This window comes from Rattus rattus, chromosome 1 (assembly GCF_011064425.1).
Source record: "Rattus rattus isolate New Zealand chromosome 1, Rrattus_CSIRO_v1, whole genome shotgun sequence".
Classification (NCBI taxonomy): Eukaryota; Metazoa; Chordata; class Mammalia; order Rodentia; family Muridae; genus Rattus; species Rattus rattus.
Window position 1 is genome coordinate 233,068,365 of NC_046154.1, and position 24,663 is coordinate 233,093,027.

Here is a 24,663-nt window from a genome sequence, read left to right on the forward strand (position 1 = left end):
CCTGGTAAAAATCATAAGCATACTTAAAATGTTATGAGTGTATTCTTGTGATTTTTTTTTTTTGTAACCCAGTTGTGCAGTTCTCAAGTGTGAATGTTGTCGATGACAATGTTGTACTGTAGTGACACAAAGTTACAACATGCTTTGAAAGCCTTAGAGAAGAGGCATTTGCTGGGCCTGGGCCTGGCCTTGTGTGGGGAGGTTGTCATGGAAGGCCTGTCAGAGAACACAGTGAAGTACGGTGATGTCACCAGGCCCTGAGCCGAGCTGGGCAGAGACCTGGTTGGAGAGGACTGAAGGAAGGGGCGTGGCCAGAGCAGAGTACAAAGAGGTTGACCAGCATGAGGCCTGGCCACAGTTAGTCTGTTTGGCATTTCCTTGGAGGTGCCATTGCACAGCGTCTAGTGCTGATGGTCCACTGTGCTGGGGTGCTCTGGAGATGTTCTCTGCTGATTTAGCATGGACTTGTAGCTATATCAGACACAGAGGTCTCATTCTGCAAAAAGAAAAAGGAACTTAAATTATAGCAAGTGGGACTTAAGTTTTAGATGGAAATGGTTGGGGGGCCTCTGGGGCCGCAGGGCTCTGACAAAAGATCTCATGATTCCCTTTGATTTTGCCACTGTGCTTCCTGATGGACCTGCCCTGTTGAAGTGGCATCAGATCACACATCCCTGTGAATCGCCACAAAGGGAGGCTGGGTGCTCATAAGCTCAGGCTCCTGAGTCTTGTGCCCCTAATTAAGGCCAGACTTTCAGTGGCTCTGTTTTGCCATCTGTACACTGGGCACAGTGGCGACCTCGGCTGCAGCTGGGAGTAGAATAATACTCAATGGCTGCTAGCTTGCCAAAAGAAGAATACTCAGTGAAGGATGGTGATTATAATAATAATGATAACAACAATAATAACAATAAATTTATGAAGTATATTTATAATCACAATAATTAATATAAGATTATTATTATTATTATTATTATCAGTAAAAATTTAAAATTCAACAGGGGATGGAGAGCATGGTTAAAGGCCCCAGCATGATGGCTGGGTGGAGGTTGGACTCAAGGCTCTGCCACTGTCTGGCTCTTTTGAATTTACTTAGTTTTGGTCTAGGGTAGGGACTCACTCTTGCTAGGGTAGCGCTTTCTGTACCAGTGAGCTACATGCCCAGCTTTCTTCGCCTTGATCTACTTGTGGTTTCTACTTGTGGTTTCCTGATAAACTATGCAGGCAGCCTCTCTGCTCTGGACCTGTTCTGGGTTCTCCTGTATTTGCTGATTGGAACCCTTGGGTTTGGCCAACCTGGGTGCAGCAATTTTAAACAGAGATAGGGCACTGCCAGGCAGGTACATTCAGAAGGGCACTTCCTGGGCAGCAGGAGAGGCCACTGGTACTTCACTCCTCAGCTGCTGAGCCTACCAGTTCCCAAGGCGAGCTTTCTTCCTTCCAGGATAAGTGCTGGGTATCACTTCCTGGTTCAGGGAGTCAGCGAGTGTGGGCGTCTTTGCTAGCTCAAGAGCTTGGAGGGCAAGGTGAGATCCAACGTTCTGCTTCTCCTCACATGGTTTTGCTCAGTTTGGAGTCTAAGGTAGGTTCAGGTTGTTGGAAACGCTGTTCCTCTGCTTGTCCTCAGAGACCTGGGCCATCAGGAATGAGGGTGAGAAAGCGATAGGGGCAGCTCTCGAGTGTGAGATTATTGTGTGGGTCCAGGCAGGACCCTTAACCTCCCTGAGCTGAAGCGCTCTGAGTTTGATAAGGCTTGCATGGTATCTACTCTTAGTGCTCGATAAAATGGTGGCTCTCATTGATTTGGGAGATAGATTGGCATCTGGAAGGTAGGTAGCAGCAGAGGTCAGGCAGAGTGAGTGGGGTTAAATTATTTTTGCTGTTTATGATGATGGACTGCTAGGCAAATGGCCTCTTTTAAATATGTATCTGTTTGTTTGCTTTTTTGTGACAGGGTTTCATTATGTAGCCTAGGCTGGCCTCAAATTTCTGATCCTCCTGCCTCAGTCCCTCAAGCTCTGGGATTATAGCCTGTGCCACCACCCGAAGCCTTTTGATCCATAAACAATTTTACAAGTCAATTTCCAAATGCAAAAAGAGAGCTCAACCACCTTGCTCCACACTGTGACTGAGTGACATGCTCAGTCAGCAGCATCAGCAGTGAGTCTCAGAGAGCTTTGGGCAATGCGAACAGTATGAACAGAGAGTCCGTGCTGAAGTGTGTGCTGTAGAATAGAGCGCGGCAGACTGGCTCAAACTCTGCATGGTGCAGAAGGCGCGGCAGTCAGCCAGCTGTGAGAGGAGCAGTTCTCTCCAGCGGCCAGCATGAGCCTATCTGTCAACGTCTCTGAGCCTAAGCACAGTAAGAAATGGCACTGGCTGTGCTAGGACCAGCCCTTCACACAGAAACCCAGCGCTCAGCACTCTGAGAGGCAGGTACCCATCGGTATTTGATACACATGGAAAAACGAAGGCACAGAGAAGTGATGCAGTTTGCTCCAGGTCACACAGTGAAGGAGCCTGTGTCTAACCCAGCCTGCTGTAGAATCCTACCAGCCTTCCTCCCTCCTAGGTTATGTGCTCAGAAGAGGGTAGAGAGAGCATCACCAGAAACGGACATGTAGCTACTCCTTACATGGTCAGGGCTGCACCCTTCTTGGTTTATGTATGACATATGCTACTGTATAAATTGGGGTTTCAGGCAGGTATAGGATATGATGTGTTGTATTTAAGTATGGATGCATATTGGAGCCCTCTTTTATGATCTTATTCCCATCATGCACTGGGAACCAATGAAGACTTCCTTGTCCAGTACTGGAGTTTAAGGTCAATATCCACTGCAAGTATTTTCTGAGCCTCTGGCTCAAGGCCTGGGAGTGTGCATAGCTCTAGACATTTCTCTTTGGTGTTTTTAGGCTGAGTCTGTTAAGGGCAGGACTAAGGCTTTAAGATATGTTATATTTTGTCCCTGAACTAAGGCTGGAATTCCAAGGACTCTCGAAGAAGTAGACAGGCATGGAAGGGCCTCCTCCCATCTACAAGGCTCAAACTGCAGCTTCTACTTTGGAAGTTGATTTAGTCAGGGCTTCTATTCCTGCACAAACATCATGACCAAGAAGCAAGTTGGGGAGGAAAGGGTTCATTCAGCTTACACTTCCACATTGCTGTTCATCACCAAAGGAAGCCAGGACTGGAACTCAAGCAGGTCAGGAAGCAGGAGCTGATGCAGAGGCCATGGAGGGAGGTTACTTACTGGCTTGCTTCTCCTGGCCTGATCAGCTTGCTCTCTTAAAGAACCCAGGACTACCAGCCCAAGGATGGCACCACCACAATGGGCTGGGTCCTCCCCACCTTGATCACTAGTTGAGAAAATGCCTTACAGCTGGGTCTCATGAAGGCATTTCCACAACTGAGGCTCCTTTTTCTGTGATAACTCCAGCTTGTGTCAAGTTGACACACAAAACCAGCCAGTACAGAAGTTAATAGGAAGCCGCACTCTGGAGAGCTAGGCTGCATCGGGGAGAGGAGGGTGGCAAAGCTCTGCTTCTGAGATTCTGTGAATCCTATAGAAGTCTCACTCAGTAATGCTCTACATGACGTCTGCAAGCCTGCAGAGGGCTGTGCGATGGGACAGATGAGCTTCTAGCTTTGTTACCAGCCTGGGAGGCCATCTGTGAAAGCTGGAGCCCCCAATTTCCAGTTGGCTTTTTATTTTCTCTTTCTGAGTTATGTCTGCTGTATGGATGACTGGGTACTGCTCGTGAGTAATTGTGTTGAGCTGGCTCTGTGTGAGGGATTTAGAGAGCCTCACTTGGCTGCACTAATTAAAGTTTTACTCTTGGATCTAATCAGCTCCTCTTGGTTGCAGAAATGATTAAGGACATGAGCTATGCAAAACAAATGAGGTCACCAGTAAAACACCTTGACTGTTCTCAACACTGAACTTGAACAACATTGTACTTTGAAAAGATGAGGACTTCTCTTTGTCTTCCTCAGTATATAGAGGAAGGCAACTGGACTCAAATTCTCAGCCCCTTGGAGCATTTTATGTAAGGTACAGGATACAAATCCTGTTGAAGGAAGAAGTTGGTCTTTGAGTGGGTGGGGTGGTGATGTAAGGAACAGAGCTGGCCTGAATTAGCGAAGCCCATGGCAGCCATATTTGCTGGGGTCTTAGCATCCTGGCAGATGAACATGGGTGTGTGGGATGACTAGACATTTCCTGAGGGTAACCTGAGGTGAGCTCCATATGCACATTTGCATCCTCTCCCTCTCCCTCTTCTTCCTCTTCTTCCTTTTCTCTTCCTTTTTTTCCTCCTTCTTTTCTTCCTTCTTACTTTTGAGATCTGTGCACCTCAGACATGAGGAAGTAGGATTTTGGTTAAGACAAAAAGACCTCTTCCTCTTAACTCCACTTGACGCTCTTCCCAAGCCTTTCAAACAGCACCACTCTCTAGTACCAAGTACTCAAATCTATGAGTCTGTGGGGAGACATTCTCATCTAAACTGCCACAAAAGTCAAATATTTTATAAGAGAACCCAGCTCCCAAATATATGAGGAAGGATTAATGAAACAATCCTGAACAAGGAGAGTCAGGTTCACTGCTAAATGTCCTGCCAGAGAGAAGCCTGCTCGTGGGCTCTGTTAAGCATGAGCTCCCCCAACCTGCACAAGACCTTTTCTTCGAAAATGCTGAGAACATCGTAGTGCCTCCATGGCTTGCCTATTGTACAGAGCATTGCAACGGACAAGGATCTGTACCTCTGCCTACGCTGATTCATGGAATCCTTCATGCACATACCTAGTACTGGTATAGCAGGAACATATGGAAGGGTTTTGCTTTTTTAAAATAGAATCATATGTAACCCTATTACATAAGGTTTTCTTTTTTCTATTATCTTTGCTAGCATTTTAGGAGGCCATTTTTCTTATTTTTGTTTGTTCTTTGGCAATGTCTCAGTGGGTAGTCTTGGTTCGCCTTGAATTCATCATTTTCTGCCCCAGATTTCTAAGTGCTGGGATCCATGGCTGTGTACTAGCATACCTACCCTGTTCTTGGTGGAGGTGGTTGTTGTTGTTGTTGTTGTTGTTGTTTTTGCAAGGTCTTTCTGAAGAGAGTGACATGGACCCTTCCACTGCACACATCTGGCATGCGAAGGGGGAATTATATGGCCTTACTCTGGCGCTGTAGAGAGGAATTTATTTAAATGCTATCTTAGGTTTGGCCCAGGGAGTGGCATTGTCTGGGGGCTTATAGAAACCAGAACAGAATGGCTGACGGCTGCTGCGCGTCTTCTGCGTGGACGTGGTACTGGAGTTTGAGACCTTCCAGAAGAGGGCTGACCTATATCACTTAGAATGATGCTAATCCTAACGATCACTGAGCCACTTTTACGCCCACCAGCTGCTGGTGTTCCAAAGTGGCCCATCTCTTGCCTTCCTAACACCAACCTTCATAAAAGGAACCCAGTGCCATCTTCTCCTGGATCTTAAGGCGGATGGAGAAATGGCAGAGGTTAGCAAGGGTCCAGCTATGGCCGCATTTAATTCTTTCTCTATTGTGTTAATTATGTGTCTTGTGACAAAATATCTGACACATCCAACTTAAGGAGGGATGGGCTTGTTATGCTATACTGTCTCTAAGATATGGGGCACCGTCTCTGAGTTACAGGGTACAGTCCATCGTAGGGAGAAATGGAGACAGAAGTACAAAGCAGCTGCTCCCACTGCATCTGCAGTCAGGAAGCAGAGAGAGGTGGATGCTGGCGCTCAGCTTGCTTTCTCAGGGACCGAGTCCGTTGGATGGACCTGTCTACAGTTATAGTGACTTCCCTTTTTATATAAGTCTCATACAGGCCTTCTCTTATGAATTAACCTAATCTAGAAACTCCTTTACATACATGCCCAGAGGTTTGTCTCCTAGATGACTTTGAATCCTGTCAACTTGACAGTTGGTGCTAACCATCATTTAGGCCATGAAGACAACAGTGATCCAGGTTGGAAGGTGGTGAATTAGTTATTCCCAGAGTATGTAATAAATATGGTAGATTGTAGCTAATGGGAACACCTAGAGGATATTTAAGAGTGTTGTGCATACTATGCAACACTGAGTTACCAGGGGCTGACTGTGACGTTCCAGGCCTTTTACATGGTATCTTGTCTGAGAATATATGGGGGAAAACTGGTGTCTATCAAAACTGGAGGAGTTGTTTTATCTGATATTTCAGTAGGAGGTGGGAAGGGAGGTTTTAATTCTTGGAAAGCCCCTTAAGGAAGGCCTTATATTCTTAATGGAGAGATGGGGCCTTGAGGAAGGCTTTAATTTTACTCCTGTGTATGGCCTGGATGGTATCAGAGGTAGGCACAAGATGCATTTCTGAGTGGTGTAGACCTTCCTGAAGACCAGCTAAAGAGAACATCTTGACTCACAGCTAGTTAAGAAAGGCCCCTCTGACTACTCCAGCCTCCTACAGGAGCCGGAGGGAGATCCTGATGGCACCTTTGGGGTCTGAACTTTGTCTGCACCCATGGCTTTGATCAAGTGGCTTAGCCTCTTCAAGTTACTATCTATGTTTTAAGCTGGGAGTGCTATTGTCTCCTTCCAGCGCTGTGGTCATTATAAGAACAATATTGTGCAAAGGAGTTTGACACACAGTAGGACTTCAGGTCATGTTCACTCTTCCCAGTCATGTTCCTCCATATCTTTTTCCTCTTCTAAGACCCAATTAGAGTCCAATTAGAAAAGGACCTCCCATTCATGCTGTCACTGACCCTCCCAGGATCACGCAAGCCATTCTTCATTCTCTGAAAGAGCTTAGTTTGCATTCCTACATTTCCTTACAGTTGTGGGTGTCTAGGTCTCCACCCACATCGTGAGTGCCCCATCTGAGGAACTGTGCTGCATTTATCTCTGAAAACCTGTGCATGGCGAAGCACTCAAAACAAACAACCTCATATACTCTCACTGAATGGCCACACGGGAGAGAAATTATCAGCCCACAGGAGATATTTAACCACGATGAGGGAAAGGGACAGAAAAATGTGTTATTAAAGGGGCTGATTGTAAGAAACGGATGAAGGCCTGATGACAGCCAGGACTGATGTCCCATTTAACAGAGCACTAATGGCTTCCCAGGCCCCAAAGTGGATAATTTACTTTTTCTCCACAGTTCCAGGGTGAGCAATGGGTCAAGGCTCTGCCGGCCACTGGCATTTTAGGTTGTTTTCCTCTGCTCCCTGTCTTACACTGACTTTAACTCTTCTGACTCATATAGCTGTATGTTCTATCAAATCATTCATCTGTCCCTAATCCAATATTCTAGGATTCTTAGTTCATACCAAATACTGTGATTGATATCTGGGGCTCAGACAAAACCAGGCTCGGCTGCTGCCTTCAAACACTCAGTGTCTAATGAAGGCAAGTGATGTCTTTTTAAAAACTGTTATGCCAATGTGACAAATGCCGCAAGGAAGAAAAGGACAGCATGCTGACAGAGGCCAGAGGGTGAGTGACCTGCTCCTCCTGCAAAACCAAGAACAAGTCTCATCAAAGGAAGTGGTGACTTAAGCCTAGAAGAACGATTTGAATTTTGAGAGGCAAAGATGGAGAAAGTCACCTTAACAGGAGTCTCAGGGTGAGGAATGGTCACGGCAGAAGAGTGTGACAAGATTAGGAGGAGCTGTCTATCGGGATAGAGGACAGGATCTGAGGGTCAGGTGTGCTGACACACTGCAGAGAGCCTGTGAAGAAGCTCAGAACATTGATCCCATTTTCTAACTTAGTTAACATCTGTGGGAGATAGCATGTAAATGTTTGCAAACTGTATCCTGCGTCTCTTGGGTCTTCCCAACAGCCCTACAAGAGGGGCATATTTTATCTTCTATTTTACAAGTGAAGAAACTGAGGCACAAATATATCAAGGATTTTCTCAGATTAGCAGGTGACTGAACAAATGCTAAGAGCTAGGGATTTTAACTCTAGAATGTATCTCTTGAAAAACTAAATGTTTTCTGGAAGTATACACACACACACATATACACACACACACATGCATATACACGCAAGCACACACACACACACACACACACACACAATTCCACCAATCATTAATATACCCTTGAAAATTTTTGCAAAGTAAAATACTTTTACAAGATAAATGCAGCAAACAATAATTTTCAGATTAAGCTAGAAAAATTGGTTACCTTTTATTATTGTATTTTTCAATCTGAAAGCATGTACTATTCATCCATTTATCTTATTTTATATTTTCTAGTGTAGCAGTATCACACATATTTCTTAGATTTATTCTCAATTTAAAAAAATTTTATTCTTATAGTCAGTATTTATTTATGATTTTAATTTCTGTCTCTGGTACAAAGAGGTATATTGATTTTTTTATTGTCCTTGCTTATAGATATCCTGCTAAATTCAGTTAGTAATTCAATTTTTCAGATTTTTATGGCTCTGGGGAGCTGAATGAAGTATTGTAGAGATGATGTCCAGCATACCATCTCATTTTATTCCAGGATCTCAGGGGAGAGAGGCTTAATGTGTTCCCTTGGTGAGATGTTAACTTTAAGAGAGTTTGCAGCTAAAATTTATTGGATGAAAAAAGTTCTTTGCCCTTCTAAGGCTTCAAAGGTTTTCAAAGATGGCTTCTGAGTAGACTGCAGGAAGGGTAGAGAATGAAGGAGGAGTTTGTCTATGTCCTGAGTGAAGCCAGGAGATGCCTAGAGCTGGAGAGGGGGCACATGGGTGTGGTGGGAGCACCAACATTACCAGGACTCTTCTTCTCTGGAGTTCTTTAGGTCAGTAATCATTGGGTCAAACCCATTCTGAAAGGCCGGATACTACACCATCCAGTTAGAGGGTCACCACCCACACTGGCATTTAAGGATCTGATGCCCATAAGAACAAATAGTGTTGTTGGAAGGGATTCTATAGGTCCTGTTTCTATTACTTAGTTTTCTTGTCAATATGGTGGAAGCAACTGTTGAAGGTTTATTTTGACTCATAGTTCAGGGCACAGTTCACTGTGTTGGCACTCCCAGCCAACAGTGAGTAAGTGCGATGATGTGAAATTCCCAAGGAATCAACAAAACAATATTATGTTGGGGAAAAAAGCAGCTGAACAAACGATGAGAAGAAGCCAGATGGCAATCAGCTTCCTTCTATGGTTCCTGCATGGTTTCCCTCAGTGGTGGACTGGGGTTGAGCTGTGTATATACCAGTCTGTGGTATGTGAGACCACTGGTCTTATCATGCGGCAGGCAAGAGGTAGAGAGAGAACAGGAAACAGGTAGATCCAGAATCCTGAACTCCCCTTGTTCTAGTTTGGTTTCTATTGCTGTGGTAAAAGCATCATGACCACAAGTAATGTGGGCAGAAAAGGCCTTATACAGCTCAACCAACACTTCTCAGGGGCCCAGGCAAGAGAAGGTGTTGGGATGGAAAGAACAAAGTCCTAACTACCCAGTTAGAATCTGCTTCTCTCGTTTCCTTCTATTCTAGCCAGCCCAGCCACGTGTGACATGATGATGTCTATGGGGGAGGAGATGCTCATTAGAAGGGAAGCCTGGGAGAAGGGAGGCACCCAGCCCAGGAACTGAGAGGAGCTCCAAGCCCGAGGAAGGTGGCATTCACAGTAACCACTGTCGCTATGCAGTGGGGTGAGTGAGACGCCCACAAGAAAGAAGCCCCCCTTTACCCGAGGCTCTCCTCCAGTGACACCCTCCTGCCACTTTGCTCTTGAATGTTTGGTAAATACTTCTGACGAGTTCTGGCCTCGTTCTTGGCACTGCAGCTCCAGAGAAGTCCTAAACAGTCTTGTGTTCTGAGGACTCAGAGGGAGAAGGGGGCACTAATTAGAGTCCTTGGAGGTGTATGTACTAAGCTCTGCTGACTTCTTGTAGTTCAGAATGTCCAGGTTCTTAATGACTGTCAGTCAAGTTGTAACATCGGGGTCTCATCATGATGGGCATCAGGGCTGGAATGTATAAAACAAGGGCAGTTGGGGCTCTGTTAAGAGCATCCATTTGCCTTGGTGAACTCCCTCTGGACAAAGAGTTGGTATTCAATGCATTCAGGCCATTAGTTGACCAGGGTCTTTTTAACCCCATAGCAGACTGCCTATTTTTCTCTTAAACCTGAGCTTATGCTCTACCATGGCTGAACCGAGCCCATGATTAAGAAAGAAGCCAGGATAGTCAGTGCTGTGGCAGGTATAGTGGTGGGGTAAATGGAAAGGGGTGGACACTGAGCTAAAAGTGCACCCCAAACAGGTGTGTCACAAGGTATTCTGAATGTGGTGTGTATTGTTTCCACTTTTAGTTGAGAGCAATTTTTTAAATTTTCTTAAAGAAAAAGAAAACTGAGTCAATAAAGCCCCTGCTAGGTCAGCATTGGGATTACACGGCTGTACCATCATGCCAACGCTCCTTTTAAAGGTAGATTCGATTATATGCAAATTCATTCTTTTGCTAACAAAAGTCTATTAAATATATAATTACACATAGTTTAACCTTTAAAGGTGATTCGTTGTTTAGCTCTGGGTTTATTTATGTTTCTTTTCTTCTGGATGTTGAGACTGAGGGTTTGGAAGATGAAATACTCAAGCAACTTGTATCCCATGACCTCTTAGATGGGGATGAGGCAGCACAGACCTGTACTGGTCACACCATTGGCTCACTGCTGGCCATTTGGCCCAAGCTCTCTTTCTTCTTCAGTGGAGCTGGAAAAGCTGGTGCTGGAAGGGAATCTGGCAAACTGAATAAGAAATACTACAACTCTGGCTTCAAGTGATTTTTTTTAATCCTGGTTCCATAGAGCCATAAAAAAGACATGAAATTAACTATCTAAAGAAATGGGTGTAGCTCTCTATAAATAGTTCACCAAGAAGCTCAGTGAGGGTGTCTGCATAATGACCTAGTGTGGGAACTAGACTTTACTTAGAACTGCCCTCTAAAGAAGAGCCTAGTGCTTGGAGGGGTTCTATGCCCACCATCAATTACACAATTAGAAAGTGGCTTTAAAAGCCTAATGCCAGTCCAGCCCTTTCTCCTCGATGCTGCACTAGCTGTGCCTGGCATTCCAGGTGTTTTGCACCAATGCCACAGCATATGGGCAGAATCTAGTCTAATCCAGGCCTTGTTTAACATTCTTCTTGTTTGGACACAGATATCGGAGTCACGGTAGCTTCCACCCTGAGGAGACCAGGTTGGTATGGCTGTGTCTGTGTTTCTCTAACTTCTGGGTGGCCTGGGAAAGAATGTCATAGATTCTGAGCAGGAAAGCCTTTTCCTTTTGGCATTCCATGTTAGAGTAATCAGCACACAGGAGAGGGCAGGTGTGATGGAAGATACATTGGAGACTCACTGGTCAAGTCTTGATTTGGTAGTTGGTTCCCATGTACTCATTAGAAGCCCCAACTCTACTTAGAAGAAGTGATAAGAGTGGTATTTACTCCATGGTATGCTTTGGTGATCCTAGGAAATCAGATGGAAAATGTGATCTCTGTCACATGGCTCACTATAAGATTATTAAGATTCCTATTATATTGTCATTGATACTTTATAAACATATCTCCTATTTTAATGTCATTTTGAATTGAGTAATAAACGTCTTTGTGTTTGATGGGGGAATACAAGCTCATCTAAGTACCCAGTTACACAGTTTTCCCAAGCTGCATCTTGGGAGCGCTTTCGACAGCTGACTCACGGTCTCCGGCAGACGCTGTGTGTTCACCAAACTGACGTTAGCTTACCAGTGAGGGGCGAAGTGATAGAAGTGCCTGGGGGCACTCCTGAAAGATTTCTTTTTTTATTCTGCAGAGATCTGAGCTCTAGACAAGGGATTTTGAATTCTAGCCCTACCCTCGATTAAGTAAAACTTTCTGAAGTGATTTCAAGACATCATTTTTGTTTTTTTAAAGACCTCAACCCTTAGGAGACCCCAATGACAGCAATGTCAAGCTCTCTTTGTTTCAAGGGGGAAAAGGTACCTGTACCAAAAGATGGGAATCCCTCTCCCTCTGCCGTGGTAGCATTCTTAGCTATACCCCAGGGATCTAGTCAAGGGTTTCTCTGGGAGACACCAGAACGTCAGGCCACTCATGTTGTGTATGCCAGGCCTCCTTCTGGCACCATTATTATTGACTAGGAACAACGTCCCCTTTGCAGATGGAAATACCTCAGCCTTGACAGGCAGCCAGCAGATATGGGCCAAGTTCCTGATGAGGCTCTGTTTCCACGAACCACTCATGGCAATGAGCTCTTGAAGAGCATATGTATGGTGTTCAGGGTTTGGAAAGGACCAGATGTGGGCCCCTCACTCGGCAGATACCCTTTGAAAAGAGACCAGCAACAGCTAACACTGGGAATGCTCTCTTAGACAATTCAGAAAGGGGAGGCCCCTGGTATTCATTCTCTGGAAGTTCCTGGATTTAGGATGATGACATTCCCTCCCAGAGAGCACTCATTTGCCACCACCTGTATACCAGGCACGGATTAAGCTCTTTGTTTATTTTGCTGCATTTTATTCCCATGTGGGACATGAAGCAGGTCCCGTGGTATCTCTCTCTATCACGCAAAATGAAGAAGCCGGGGCTCAGAGAGGCCATGTGACTTCCCCAAGGAGGGAGAAGTCCAGCCCATGTCTGGGTGCTGACATAGTCCATTCTCCGCATTTCAGGCCTGCTGCAGCTCACTCTCCACAACACCAATTTCCCCTAGGTCAGAGTCCCATTGTGATGCCTGTCCTCAGTCCACCATCTTTAGCAGTGTCCTTGGTTTGCAAACCTGCAGGGAGAAGGGCTTCCTCTCCTCCTAAGTCTACTCTATTGCTCTGCCTTGGTGAGCTGGTGCCCTAACCTAGGTCAAAGAATGGCAAACGCTTAAGAAATAAATGAGCAAATCAATCAAATGGAGATTTGTTTCTTCTGCTTGTTGGCTTTAATCATAAGATTAAAGCCTTAGATAAGACTGAGACAGGGTCTCACTAGGTATCCCAGGCTGACCAGGAACTCGCAGCACAACAACAACAACAACAACAACAACAACAGCAAAAACTCATAGAGCAACTTATATTCCATATTCTGCGATCATTTCTTTCCACTTATCATTACATTGTTATCCCTGTGGGGATCTTGAAGTTAGGAAAGCTCAGGGGCCTGTTCTGGGCTGTGAAGACATTGCTTGAATGGGACATAGGCAGTCTGACCTTGCCCATGGAACTCCACCATCTCTTTATTCCCACATTCAGAAGCATAAATCTAGGACGTGTGCACTGGGAGGAGAGAGCAGCAGGGCTGCTACCCTCTTAGTGAACAGTCTGTAACCCAAAGCGACATGCATGGTGTGTGAAAGCAACAGAAGTCTCCACTGTGCTCACATTTTGAGCATTTACTATATAGCAGTTGATCAGGGTGCTTATGGTACAGCCTCAGCAGGTACCAGGGTCTCTTGACCTCAGAACCAGTGTGAGAGCCTGGCTCAGTGAAGCGATGGCTCTGCCGAGAGGCCTGGGAGATTCAGGTTCTCCCATAGTGCACTGTAAACAGACAGATGAGAGATTAGGTTCCTCTGTAAACTAAGCAGATTTCCAGGAGCTGTGTGACCTGAGAAACTGTCACAACTCTCTGGCTTCTCCTCTGTAAGTTGGATAGGAGACAATTGCTGCCATTAGCAAATGACGTCGTTCCCCTAAAGAGTTGATCATAGCACCTGATGCAGGCAAGTCAGGAGACACGAGAGATGCTGAACTAGAATGATTAGGACCCCCAGCCTATCCCTCTCGCGTGAGATAGCTTGTGGAAAAGGGGGATAGCCAAGGGGACTGGGGAGGCTCTCCTAACATACATCTTTTCACCTCTACCCTGTGTAGACGAGGTGGCTGGCCAGCCAGTAGGACTCACCAGCTCTGTGCTCACTTTCTCCCAGTAGGGACAACGACTCATTTCCATGATGGTATTGATGAGATTATTTTTTCTTTTCAGAAAGGGAATGTTTGGCCTGAAGCTGAAAAAGAAGAAGAAAGATAAAACAGAGAAGGGATTGGTCCTCACCAACAAGCGTGCACAAGGTGAGATGTGAGGATGGGGCATGACCCACTACCCAGGCCAAAGGTCCTCACCTTTGGGACTCCCTGGTCTGAGAATGTGGATGTCTATGGGATGGGGGGGCAGTAATCTGCCTGACTCCCTGTTTCTCCTGAATGCTGATGCAAACCTCAGGGAAATCATCCTAACTTCATTGGCAAATAGGAGTATGGTAGACCCCTGCTCAGTGCCATGCAATGGTCGCCATAAGGAAGTGGTGATGGGTTCAAGCTCTGTTTTTGCCTTTGTATTTGTCAGATAAGTGACTCACGATTTTCAAGTCTCCCACTGTCAAATGGGCATGGCATGGGTAGCCAAACTGACCTCACATCACTCTGGGGAGGATCAAGGGCATTTTTCAAAGTAAAAGGATTCTCAAAGTAAGATGGGAGGGGCTTTCCCTATTTGTCTGATTCTATATTTGTACGATTTAGCTTTTCAAACAAGGTTACAGAGAGAATGAAAATTATGCATGACAAAGGCTGGCTGCAGAATTTGTAAGGCAGGGGTGTGTGGGTGAAAATGTAAAGCCATTGTTAAGAAATTATGAGGGATTTCAAGATGTCAATAGTAGTGCCTAAACCAAGTGGAAGAAGATCCTTCTGTAGAAGGCTCTGTCTGTCTGCATAGAATGCCCATTGGTCAGCTTGCCCTGAGAAGCAGCTGCGTTGAGAGGTCAGTCCAGGCTGCCTGACTTTCTGTACTTTGAACAGATTATTCCTTCCACCAAGTGAGGACCAAGCCTCACAATGGGTTGATAAAAGCCTCACTTGGCATTGATAAAATCAAATTGCACCTGTGGTTTCCAAGTGGACAGGTCTTGGATGGCTTCCTGGAGACTTCTTCCTAGTGGCTTTGATAATATCCAATTAAAGGCTGCCATTCTTAGACCCAAACAGTGCAATGGCAATAATTCATCTTCACCATCTTCATTGTCATCCACCACAGCTTTCCTATATCCATAAGCCCCACCTAAAGCTACTCTTCTTGCTCTGCATAAAACTCAGTCTTAGAAAACAACAGACACTCATTTATACTGAAATGCTGGCGGTAATGACTAATTACCCTGGGATGGTGTCTTACTGTTTTACTGCTATGAACAGACACCATGACTAAGGCAACTCTTATAAAGGACGACCTTTAATTGGGCCTGGCTTACAGGTTCAGGTGTTCAGTCCATTATTATCAAGGTGGTAGCATGGCAGTCTGGGTGTAGGAGGAGCTCAGAATTCAACATTTTTTTTTCTGAAGGCAAACAGAAGACTGTCTTCCAGGCAGCTTGGATGAAGGTCTTAAAGCTCATGCTCATGGCCACACACTTCCTCCAAAAAGGCCACATCTACTCCAACAAGGCCACACCTCCAAAGAGTGCCACTCCCTGGGCCAAGCATGTTCAAACCACCACAGTTGGAGAGTGGGTATAGTACATTTTTAGTGGCTACAAGACTTAAAACTTAATAAGAAAAGCTATATGGCCTTAATAGAGTGGTGGCTCAATCAGTAAACTGCTCGCTATACAAGCACTGAGGACCTGAGTTTGCTCCTAAGAACTCACCGTATGGTGGTGTGCAATTTTAGTTCTAGGGAGGCAGACACAGACATATCCCTGAGGTGGGCTGGCTAGCCAGTCTTGCTCAGTCAGTAAGGTCTAGGTCAGGCTCAAAGGTCAACATGAAGGATGACTGAGGAAGACACTTAAAGTTGACCTCTGACCTCTAAATGCACACGCACAACTTGCTTCCCTCCCCACACATGAGTCCTTAATAGGAATATTTGTTTATTCAATCAAATCAATAATATGGATGATACTATTTAAAGGCCCTGGATCTTTTTGTGGTCCTTGAAATTAGGTCCTGAGGCCACCAGGTTGACTAAGAGATGCTCCCTTCCTTACAGGGTCTTATGAAATAATCAACACATATGACATATTTAATAAGCTTTTGCTACTTGTTACTTGTCTTGCATCATGTATGACCCCGAGATTCTATTAGCTGTATTTCAGAACAGAGACTCTAATGGGTGAGGCTTACCTCAAATGGCTCCTCCCTCACTGACCAGGAGATAAGAGAAGTCTATTTGAGGCATGCCAGGGGAGCCAGCTCTGTGGCTACTTCTTGTTAAGAGTCTTCAGCCCACAAAACAAACATGGCAGAGGTCCATTAGCCCATCCTAGAAAGTAAATGGTATCCATCAAGTTGGGAGGAGTTGGCCCTTTAGTGAAGGGACAAACATGGGTGTCAGAGCAGAATCCAATGATTCCTTCCTTCTTGGTTTAGCTTAGGAAGCTAGGACTTTGGTGTGTGTGCGTGTGTCTGCGTGTATGATATTTGAACTCTTAAAGTCAATTTCATATGTATTCTGAGGAATTGGGATTATGCCAAAATTATTGTTACTCTAACTATTAGAGTCTAACACATCCATTCATCAGTTGCTCAGTAAGTGGTAACCCCTGTGGCCATTCATTCATTCGCATATTCAATGATGTTAATGGAAAACATATCAAGTGTCTGGCCCTAGGCTAAGTCTAGTATTCAATGTAGGGCCAATATGGAGGGAAGACAACCTTGGGCAGAGCTCCTCTGCCCTCCAGATCAGCTCCCACATTTCTTAACTTATGCTTTGCCTCAGGATGTATGACCCAGATCCTTAAGCCTCTGCTCTTAGGTCGGATCTGTACAATGGAACTTCCGCGGGAAGTTTAAAGAGGGTTCGATGGAGCTTGAGGTCCAACTCCTGTTTCTCCCTGCTGGAAGAATCAAGTTACTCTTCTTAGGAAGGCTGACTCAACCTGACTCCCCTCTCTTTTCCCCTTCCCCTCCCTTTCTCCTCTCCTTCCCCCTGCCCTTTCTCTCTGTGTGCCTTTTCTCTCATTTCGGCTGATGGGATAGTAACAGAGTAGATACTTTGAGACCAGGTAACTGCATGAACTTCTGTGGTCTCCCTGGACCCACACCGTCCTAAAGCTCCTCGAGTCATTCCATCAGTCATGATATGCGTGCACTCAGGACCCTCCCACGCAAATGCATTGCAAGTGAAGAAAATACAAGGAAGGCTAGACACTGGGCTGAGTGGGAGCCTGTTCTGGAATCTAGATTCCTGGCTCATTGGCACAAAGATTGTCAGTGCATACAGAGAGGGCTCTCTTGAAAGTCAGGGTCAAAGCAAGACTTTCAAAGTGGGAAGGGGGCCACAAAGGAACAAGCAACAGGGATGGGAGTTCAGGGTTGTGTGTGTGCACGCACACACGCGTACATGTGTGTGTCTGTGTTGTCTGTGTGTGTCTGTGTTGTCTGTGTGTGTCTGTGTGTGGTGTGTTGTGAATGAAATCCCAGGCTAGTCAGAATTAGGTCAGAAGGAACTGAGCAAGGCCTGCTTTGGCAGAGAACAGAGAAGAGTGGCAGAGGCCAGGTGGTCAGGAGGAGCAGGTGGAAGCCAGGTGAAACAGGACATCCACACTGAGTCACGTATGGACTTAAGATGTTTTCTAAATAGGGTGGGCAGCCACTGGGATACTTTAAGAGAGGTCATGTGCTATCATTCACTTTTGCTTTGTGAAAATCACCCTGTGCGAATGGTGAGTGAGAGAGCATCATAAATCAGTGGACAAAGGCGTGTCAGCCATAAAGAAGCTGCAGCTGGTGACTTTGCTACCTTGAGAGGCCCCTATCTAACTTCAGACCTGGAGGAAGGGGTCCATGGTCTGTTAGATGCCTCTCCTGTATCTACCCTCGCTCATTGTTTAGCTTTTTGAGGACCCTAAGAATGCTTACTGCATATCTGCATCTATGCCAGGAGCTCTGCACACACACATCTCAGTCATCAGCAGAGAACACGCGTTTATTTTATCTTGTTGCTGCAAGGCTACTAGGCACTCAGCCAGGCACTAGTGTTTCCTCTGCTGACCCTTTTGTCTGGCTTTGCCCTGAGTTTTCTCACTGAGATTGCAGTAAATGAGGTTCTTCTTCATCCAGCTTTCCTCTCTGTTGTGATAGAGAATCTAATAAGACCAGGGCTGGGGACACCAGCTCCTAAGGAGTGGGCTGCTTGAGCCCATATGTCTTCATGTTCAAGGTGTGTGTGTGTGTGTGTGTGTGTGTGTGTGTGTGTGTGTGTGTGTGTGTGTGTGTGTGTGTGTGTGTGTGTGTGTGTGTGTGTGTCAGAGTTGTCTGGTTAAAACCAAAACCCAAACATGTCAAAGCTGAGGAGGACATTAGAAATAATTCAGTTGATGTACTTCTAGTTGAGTCTCAAAAGCCCTGGGAACAGCTATTAGGATGCCCTGGGGAAAGTTCCATCTCCATCGTACACAATGATACCAGGGAAGCTTGAACAAATGAGCTTTTGGCCTATAGTGTGCCATATTGGGACTTTTTCCTTCCCAATCTCTAGTTTGATTCATGAGGAGAAATTCCTAGATGACAAGATTTTTAAAAATACACATACATACATACATTCTTATACACATACACACATATACATACATGTGTGCACACATTCGAACATATGCACACATGCAAACATTTACACACAAGCACATACACACACACACACACAGAGACAGACAGACAGACAGACATCTATAAAAAGAACCTGGTTGCTTTAAAAAGTTTTGAAGACCCTTTCCTTATTCAATCATCATTTTATAGAAGGAAAAAAATCAGGAAATTCTTTATGACTCACGTAAGCCTCCTTAGGCTGTGACAGGCGCAGAGAGAGAGCTGGGACACTGTTGTGTTTATCTTCCTAATGACTTTATGATATATTAGGCATCAACCCTGCCTTAACTATAGATAAGGAAAACATCATTCCAAGACAAGGTAAGTAACATGCATATGTGTGCCAAACTTTGGTCATTGGGCAATGTTCCCATGAATGACATCAGCATCTAGGTTAGGATGGGAGGATCTAAGGATATGACTACAATCCACTCACTTGGCTTTGCTAAGTTCCTATAGATTTGTTTCCTTAGGGCTTCCTACTGACCTGTCCTCCCTACAGTAGGTAATTTGATAGCTTAATGCATATATTCTTCCATGGTTATGACACTCAAATGCCTGATACGTGGGTCAGCATCTGTGGGTCAAAAACCTGAAGAACCTTTCTTCCCCCTTCCAACTTCTGCATTATTCAGCATTCCATCACTATGACAAAATTCCTGAGGTAATCATCTGATAAAAAGGAAAGATGCATTTTAGTTCATGGGTTTCAGTTCATGACTTCTTGGTTATGTTGTTCTTGGGCAGTAGAATAGCCAGACATTACAGGAGTTCATGGGAGAGCAACAGCAGGGCAAGCCTGGATCCCAACCTCTACTGCATAGACATGTGATTTAACTCCCTTCTGCTAGGCCTCACATCTTACAGGTCTCCCACCTCCTAGGTATGGCATGATTTGACCACCAGACCTTCGCATGTGGCCTTGGAGACATTTAAGATCTAAACCATAACAAGGTGGGATGGGGCTATGCTGTTCCTTGCTTTGTAATAGATAGAGGTCAGTCTAATCTTTGCCCCTAGTCTCACAGCTGTCTTCGGTCCTGTTTAAAATCTCCCTCTGTCCCTTCTTGTGAGGATATGTATGATTGCACTGAAAGTCCAAGTGATAACCCAGCATAATCTCCTTGTCTCAGAACCCTGTATCTGCAGTGGCCCCTCCCCGCCCTGCTCTGCTGTCACTCTATGAGGCACCACTTGGGGGGTGGGTGTGTCCAGGAATGACTCCCTGTCTTTTTACAGCATGAGATTTTGCCATTAGAAGCTGGCTAGCACATTCAAGAGTGACTACCAGTTTCCCGACTGTTTCATTTATTTTGAGAGACTGTTTTTGTCAAGGTCTTCTTTAGTTTGTACATCTGCTTTTTTGATCCTTCTATCCCTTCTTATAAAGGAATGGATACACACACTCATTACATTATGCACTTGTCTGCCTGACTTTTCTGTCACATCAAATTCAATAGGAGCAGGGGCTATGGTGCCTTCCATCCAGGTGGGCACAAAGTGGAGGTTTGCCTACCGTCTTATATTAATTTAACAAAATTCTCTTCTTCATTTGTTTCTTTAGATGGTAGTGAGTCTGAAGTACCACAGGAAGGGCCTTCTCACCAGGAAGGACCAGAAGACTTGACTTATGATGACACTTCTATCACACCTGGCCCCTCAGCTCCTTCCAAGAGAAGGTATGGGTTTTGCATAGGTAGCACACTCACTTTGTGCCCTGGGTATGCCAGGCTCTGAGAGAAATGGAGAGAAGACCTTTTTTGTCTGTCCACCAGGAGCCAAATCTAAAAAGGGAAGAGAGTTCTGTGTCTATTCAATGTATCTCTGAGTGACAGCCTCCAGATACTGGCCAACCTTTGACAGAATCCTGGTCCCACTAGCTTCAGGCCTAGTTGTGCTGCTAGGAGCTCAGAAATGAGCACAAGTCAGGAAGACAGGCTTGGGAGCTGTCCCTTAGCCTGCTCTTTAATTCGTCATGATCCTACTTACCTTAGTTTCCTGTTTCTCCCACAAGAGAAGGTGTTTCCTAAACGACCAGAGAAGGTTCAGGAGAAGCTGGCTTCCACATGCTATTTCATGATTGGCTGGGATTGTGAAAACAGAACAAACCTAAGCCACCCAAATCAGTGGCTTAATATAAAAACTGTTATTATTGTCCTTGAGTCTGTGTGTCAGTTAGATGGTTCTAGTGATCCCAGATGGTTGTCCAATTGTCATTTGGCAGCTTAGTGATTTTTAACTAGGGCTTAGTGGTAGCTAAAGTCTAAAATTGAGGAGAATAAATCTTCTACCTCAGATCAGTTTGATTCAAAAGCCTTGAGATTTTTTTTCTTGCAGCTTACAGTAGTTTCTACTGGGCTGAATTGCAGTCTGTAGACACGGGATGGAGGCAGGTATACAATGTCACTGTTAGAAGCCAAAAGAACATCGTTCAATCTAACTCATCTCAGTTCGTCTCCCACCCATTGCTGCTCCTGTGGTAACAAGCATCCTTCTCCTCTGCCCATGATTATCCAATATCTAAGTTCCCAGGTGTTTCCTGTCTGTTTTCAATTACCCGAGACAGTCCAGATAAACGAATTCCCTGTGACTGTGAAACTCGATGAGATGGCCTTCTGACCATGTCTTCCAATTTTCTTCTCTATCAGTCCATTCAAAAGCAATCACAACACTCAAAATTACATCTTTTAGAAAAGATGAAGTGTTCCTGGGTCTAAAACAAGCCCAGCAAAGGGCAGATCCTTCTTTCAATCCATCTTCGTCTTGGCCCTCCTGAGGAGTCATCATTTCTATAAGATCGAGATAGAAAAAGCACGGAGAACCTTACATATAAAAAGTGCTAGTGCTTATTCTTGCTAGACACTAGGTTAAATGCCTGTGTGCACTGTATTATTTAAGTCTAGCAATTGCCTTGTGGTATAAATGGTACTATTAGCCTTGTTATTAGGATAGGGAACTGAGTCATAGAAATCTTAAGTCACTTGTGTACTTATATTTATTTCCCCAGAGATGTAGAGAGAATCTGTGATAGCATGTAAAGGAAGTCCTTAGAAACTCCTGGGAAAATGTTACCATGGTTTATATGTCTGAAGTTTGATCTTTCTTGAGCTATATTACAATATATATATATATATGTGTGTGTGTGTGTGTGTGTGTGTGTGTGTGTGTGTGTGTGTATATCTCATTTACCGTTACATTATTATTGCTATTACATTATTTTTATTTTATACTTGCACACAATGTTATCAATTTATATATCAATATATTTAACTTTAATAGAGCAAAGTTGCTGACTAAGATCCATGATGGGGAGGTCAAATCTCAAAACTATCAGGTAAGTGATGGGTTCCTCCTACCCAGCATCCCCCAGTCAGGAGACTGAAGTCAATAGTGAGCGAGTGGTGAGCACTGTTTTGTATTGTAGATCACCATCACCATCACCGAGGCCCGACAGCTGGTGGGCGAGAACATCGACCCAGTTGTGACCATTGAGATTGGGGATGAGAAGAAGCAAAGCACAGTGAAGGAAGGGACCAACAGCCCGTTTTATAATGAGGTAAGTCGCAGAGCATCCTCTGGGCCCACAACCTCTTCACTGGTGAGAAGAGTTGGAGCCCCTCGGGCTGTTCCCATCTACGTTCACTCTTTCCACACAGTCCCAAGGCATTGATAACAAGACAGTAGATAGGAGAGGAAAAGAGGCCACTTCCTTATCTCTCAAAAGTTCATGGCCATTCTTAAGAAGCACTGGGGTTGCATTCAGTGAACCTTGGATGCTGGTGAGAGAGACAGTAGACATTCTTTTCCACAGGAACAACACTGAAATTGTAATCACTGAATTTGAAATAAGCATAATTGATTGGAAAGCAAAACAGTTATGTTTTTCTAGGATCCATAGGAAATTTAAAAGGACTCCAAAGAGGAGAGTTTCTAAATAGTCTTTAAATAAATAAATTTTTATTTTGTAAATAAAATATTATTTGGTAAAAAAATATGGCAGAGTGTAAAATAATATATAGTAGAAAATCTCACTTCCCTTTAATGTTCAGACCCTGATATTCTAGATTTCACCCTTGGAAGGATCCGTTCTCAAGATACTAGAAATCTTCCGGAGAGAGCCCAAGCATACACAGGAATATGAATAATGCCCACTAGCACGACTCAGTTGTCCTGGGTCTTGTTCCTTTTATAAGACAATGGTTTCTAGGATAGGGCCCAGCTGGTCACCCAGGCCAAGCTCATTTCTGCTTCATGGTTGGAGAACTTTCCATCACTCTCCTGTGCCATAATATACTAACTGTGTAGTCTCTCATCCATAGATACTAAAACTTTTAACCTTTGGCTTGTACTCACAATATACTTATGTGGCCTAACTTATGAGGAATGGGGCATAGGCATTTAAATTTGAATATTACCAACTTCATGACAACCTGAATTGCTTAAAACAATGCTGTAGAGTCTTCATAGCTCCACTAACAGTAATCTACAAGGACGACAGGGACAGCATGGATAAAGACATTAACTGAAATCCCCTGAATCACGTTTGAGCCGTTAATTCTTTCTTCTGTGTCAGGGTTGTCCCCTGAGCTTTCCAGATGTTCCACATCCCCCTCCATCCTTCTGGCACAGATGTGATATAAAAGAGTGTGTGTGGAAAATTCACTAAAACTGCAAGGCCCCATTTACTTGTTAAATGTTATACCTATATCTGCAGTTTTGGTTGTAAATGACGTCAAGTTGAGCCCAACCATAGCAAGCAGGAAACCAAGATAAAGAACAGGAGGCAAGCCCAGGCCACAGCCTTTCACATTCAAGGCAGAGGCCATCAGGTGTTGGAGGAGGAAGTAGGGTTTGTTGAATGTTTGCTGGCTAGAAAAATGGGTGCAGCCCCAGGAGTCTATGAGAAATTGGAGAGTGCAACAATTTAAGTCAGCTGAAGGCAGCAAACATTGGAACATCACCAGCCCAAAGGACCATATAGTCATCCTTATTAGAGTGAAGAATTTCACCAAGTGAAATTTCCATGTAAAGTTTTAGTTTTAAACATTAAAAACATACTAAAATGTGTAAAAGTGTGTGTGTGTGTGTGTGTGTATTACATATGAAAAATTCTTTAAAGGTCATGCCTGTTTTCTGACTAAAATGAAATTGTTATCACCTTTAAATTTATTCATTTATCATGGCACTGGGGATCAAACCCATATGTTATGACTACTATAGGGCCATACCTCAGCCTGGGGGACCACCACCATTTTGAAGACCTCCTAGCATAGCACATGACAGTTTATTCTTGTTTTTCTATTTTACTCTAGGGGGGAAATGTCAGTTTTTTGTTCTTCCCACTGGTATGTCCATACACAATCTATAATTCGCTTATATCTATAGCACAAAGCAAAGGAAAGAACCCAGGGTACAAGTGTCGCAGTCCTTCCTCGCCCACCCCGCTGTTCTTCCTCCACACAGCTCCCCATCCTATGCTACAACCTCACTTGAGAGGCACCTGACTCAACCTCTGTGAAACTTGTTCTACATACCTAGTCCCTTCTTCAGGAGACCCAAAGCATGGCTCTAGAGCCAGAAATAACTAAAATTATGAAGCTGGTCATCATCTTTTAAGCTCATCCATCTACACAATTCTTATATTTTAGTTATTTATCTCTCTGTGAGCATGTGGACACTTGAGCACATGTACCATGGTGCACATATGGAAGTTAGAGGACAGCTTGCAAGGATCAGTTCTCTCCTTCCATCATGTAGATTCTGAAGAAGTCCCTTTTCCCATAGAGACATATTGCCAGCCCCAAGGTAATTCTTTAACTCTGAAATTTAATATCTTTTCCAATATTAAAAATTTCTATCATTCATTTTTATTTTTGTTCCTTCCATGGCTAGTCTTGGTAATTTTTCAAGAATGTTTGAAACAGAAAGAATCCTGAGAAATATTGAAATGAGTTTGCTCAAAAACTATTCCAATATACCCTTTTACCTATTACAAGACAAAAAAAGAAAAGAAAAGAAAAGAAGAAAGAAAGAAAGAACTAACATCATGAAGGGTTAAAAAGATACAGCAAAA

The 24,663-nt window shown here is 44.3% G+C and overlaps 1 protein-coding gene across 1 annotated transcript in view; it reads left to right on the plus strand.

Moving 5' to 3' along the window:
* Fer1l6 (fer-1 like family member 6) overlaps positions 1-24,663 on the plus strand; it is a 147,179-nt gene that overhangs the window by 17,355 nt on the left and 105,161 nt on the right. Inside the window, exons 2-6 of the mRNA XM_032915788.1 lie at positions 11,178-11,216; positions 13,993-14,078; positions 20,155-20,269; positions 21,870-21,924; positions 22,015-22,146. Of these exons, the coding sequence (XP_032771679.1) occupies positions 11,178-11,216; positions 13,993-14,078; positions 20,155-20,269; positions 21,870-21,924; positions 22,015-22,146 (427 nt within the window). The remainder of the gene's footprint in view (positions 1-11,177; positions 11,217-13,992; positions 14,079-20,154; positions 20,270-21,869; positions 21,925-22,014; positions 22,147-24,663) is intronic.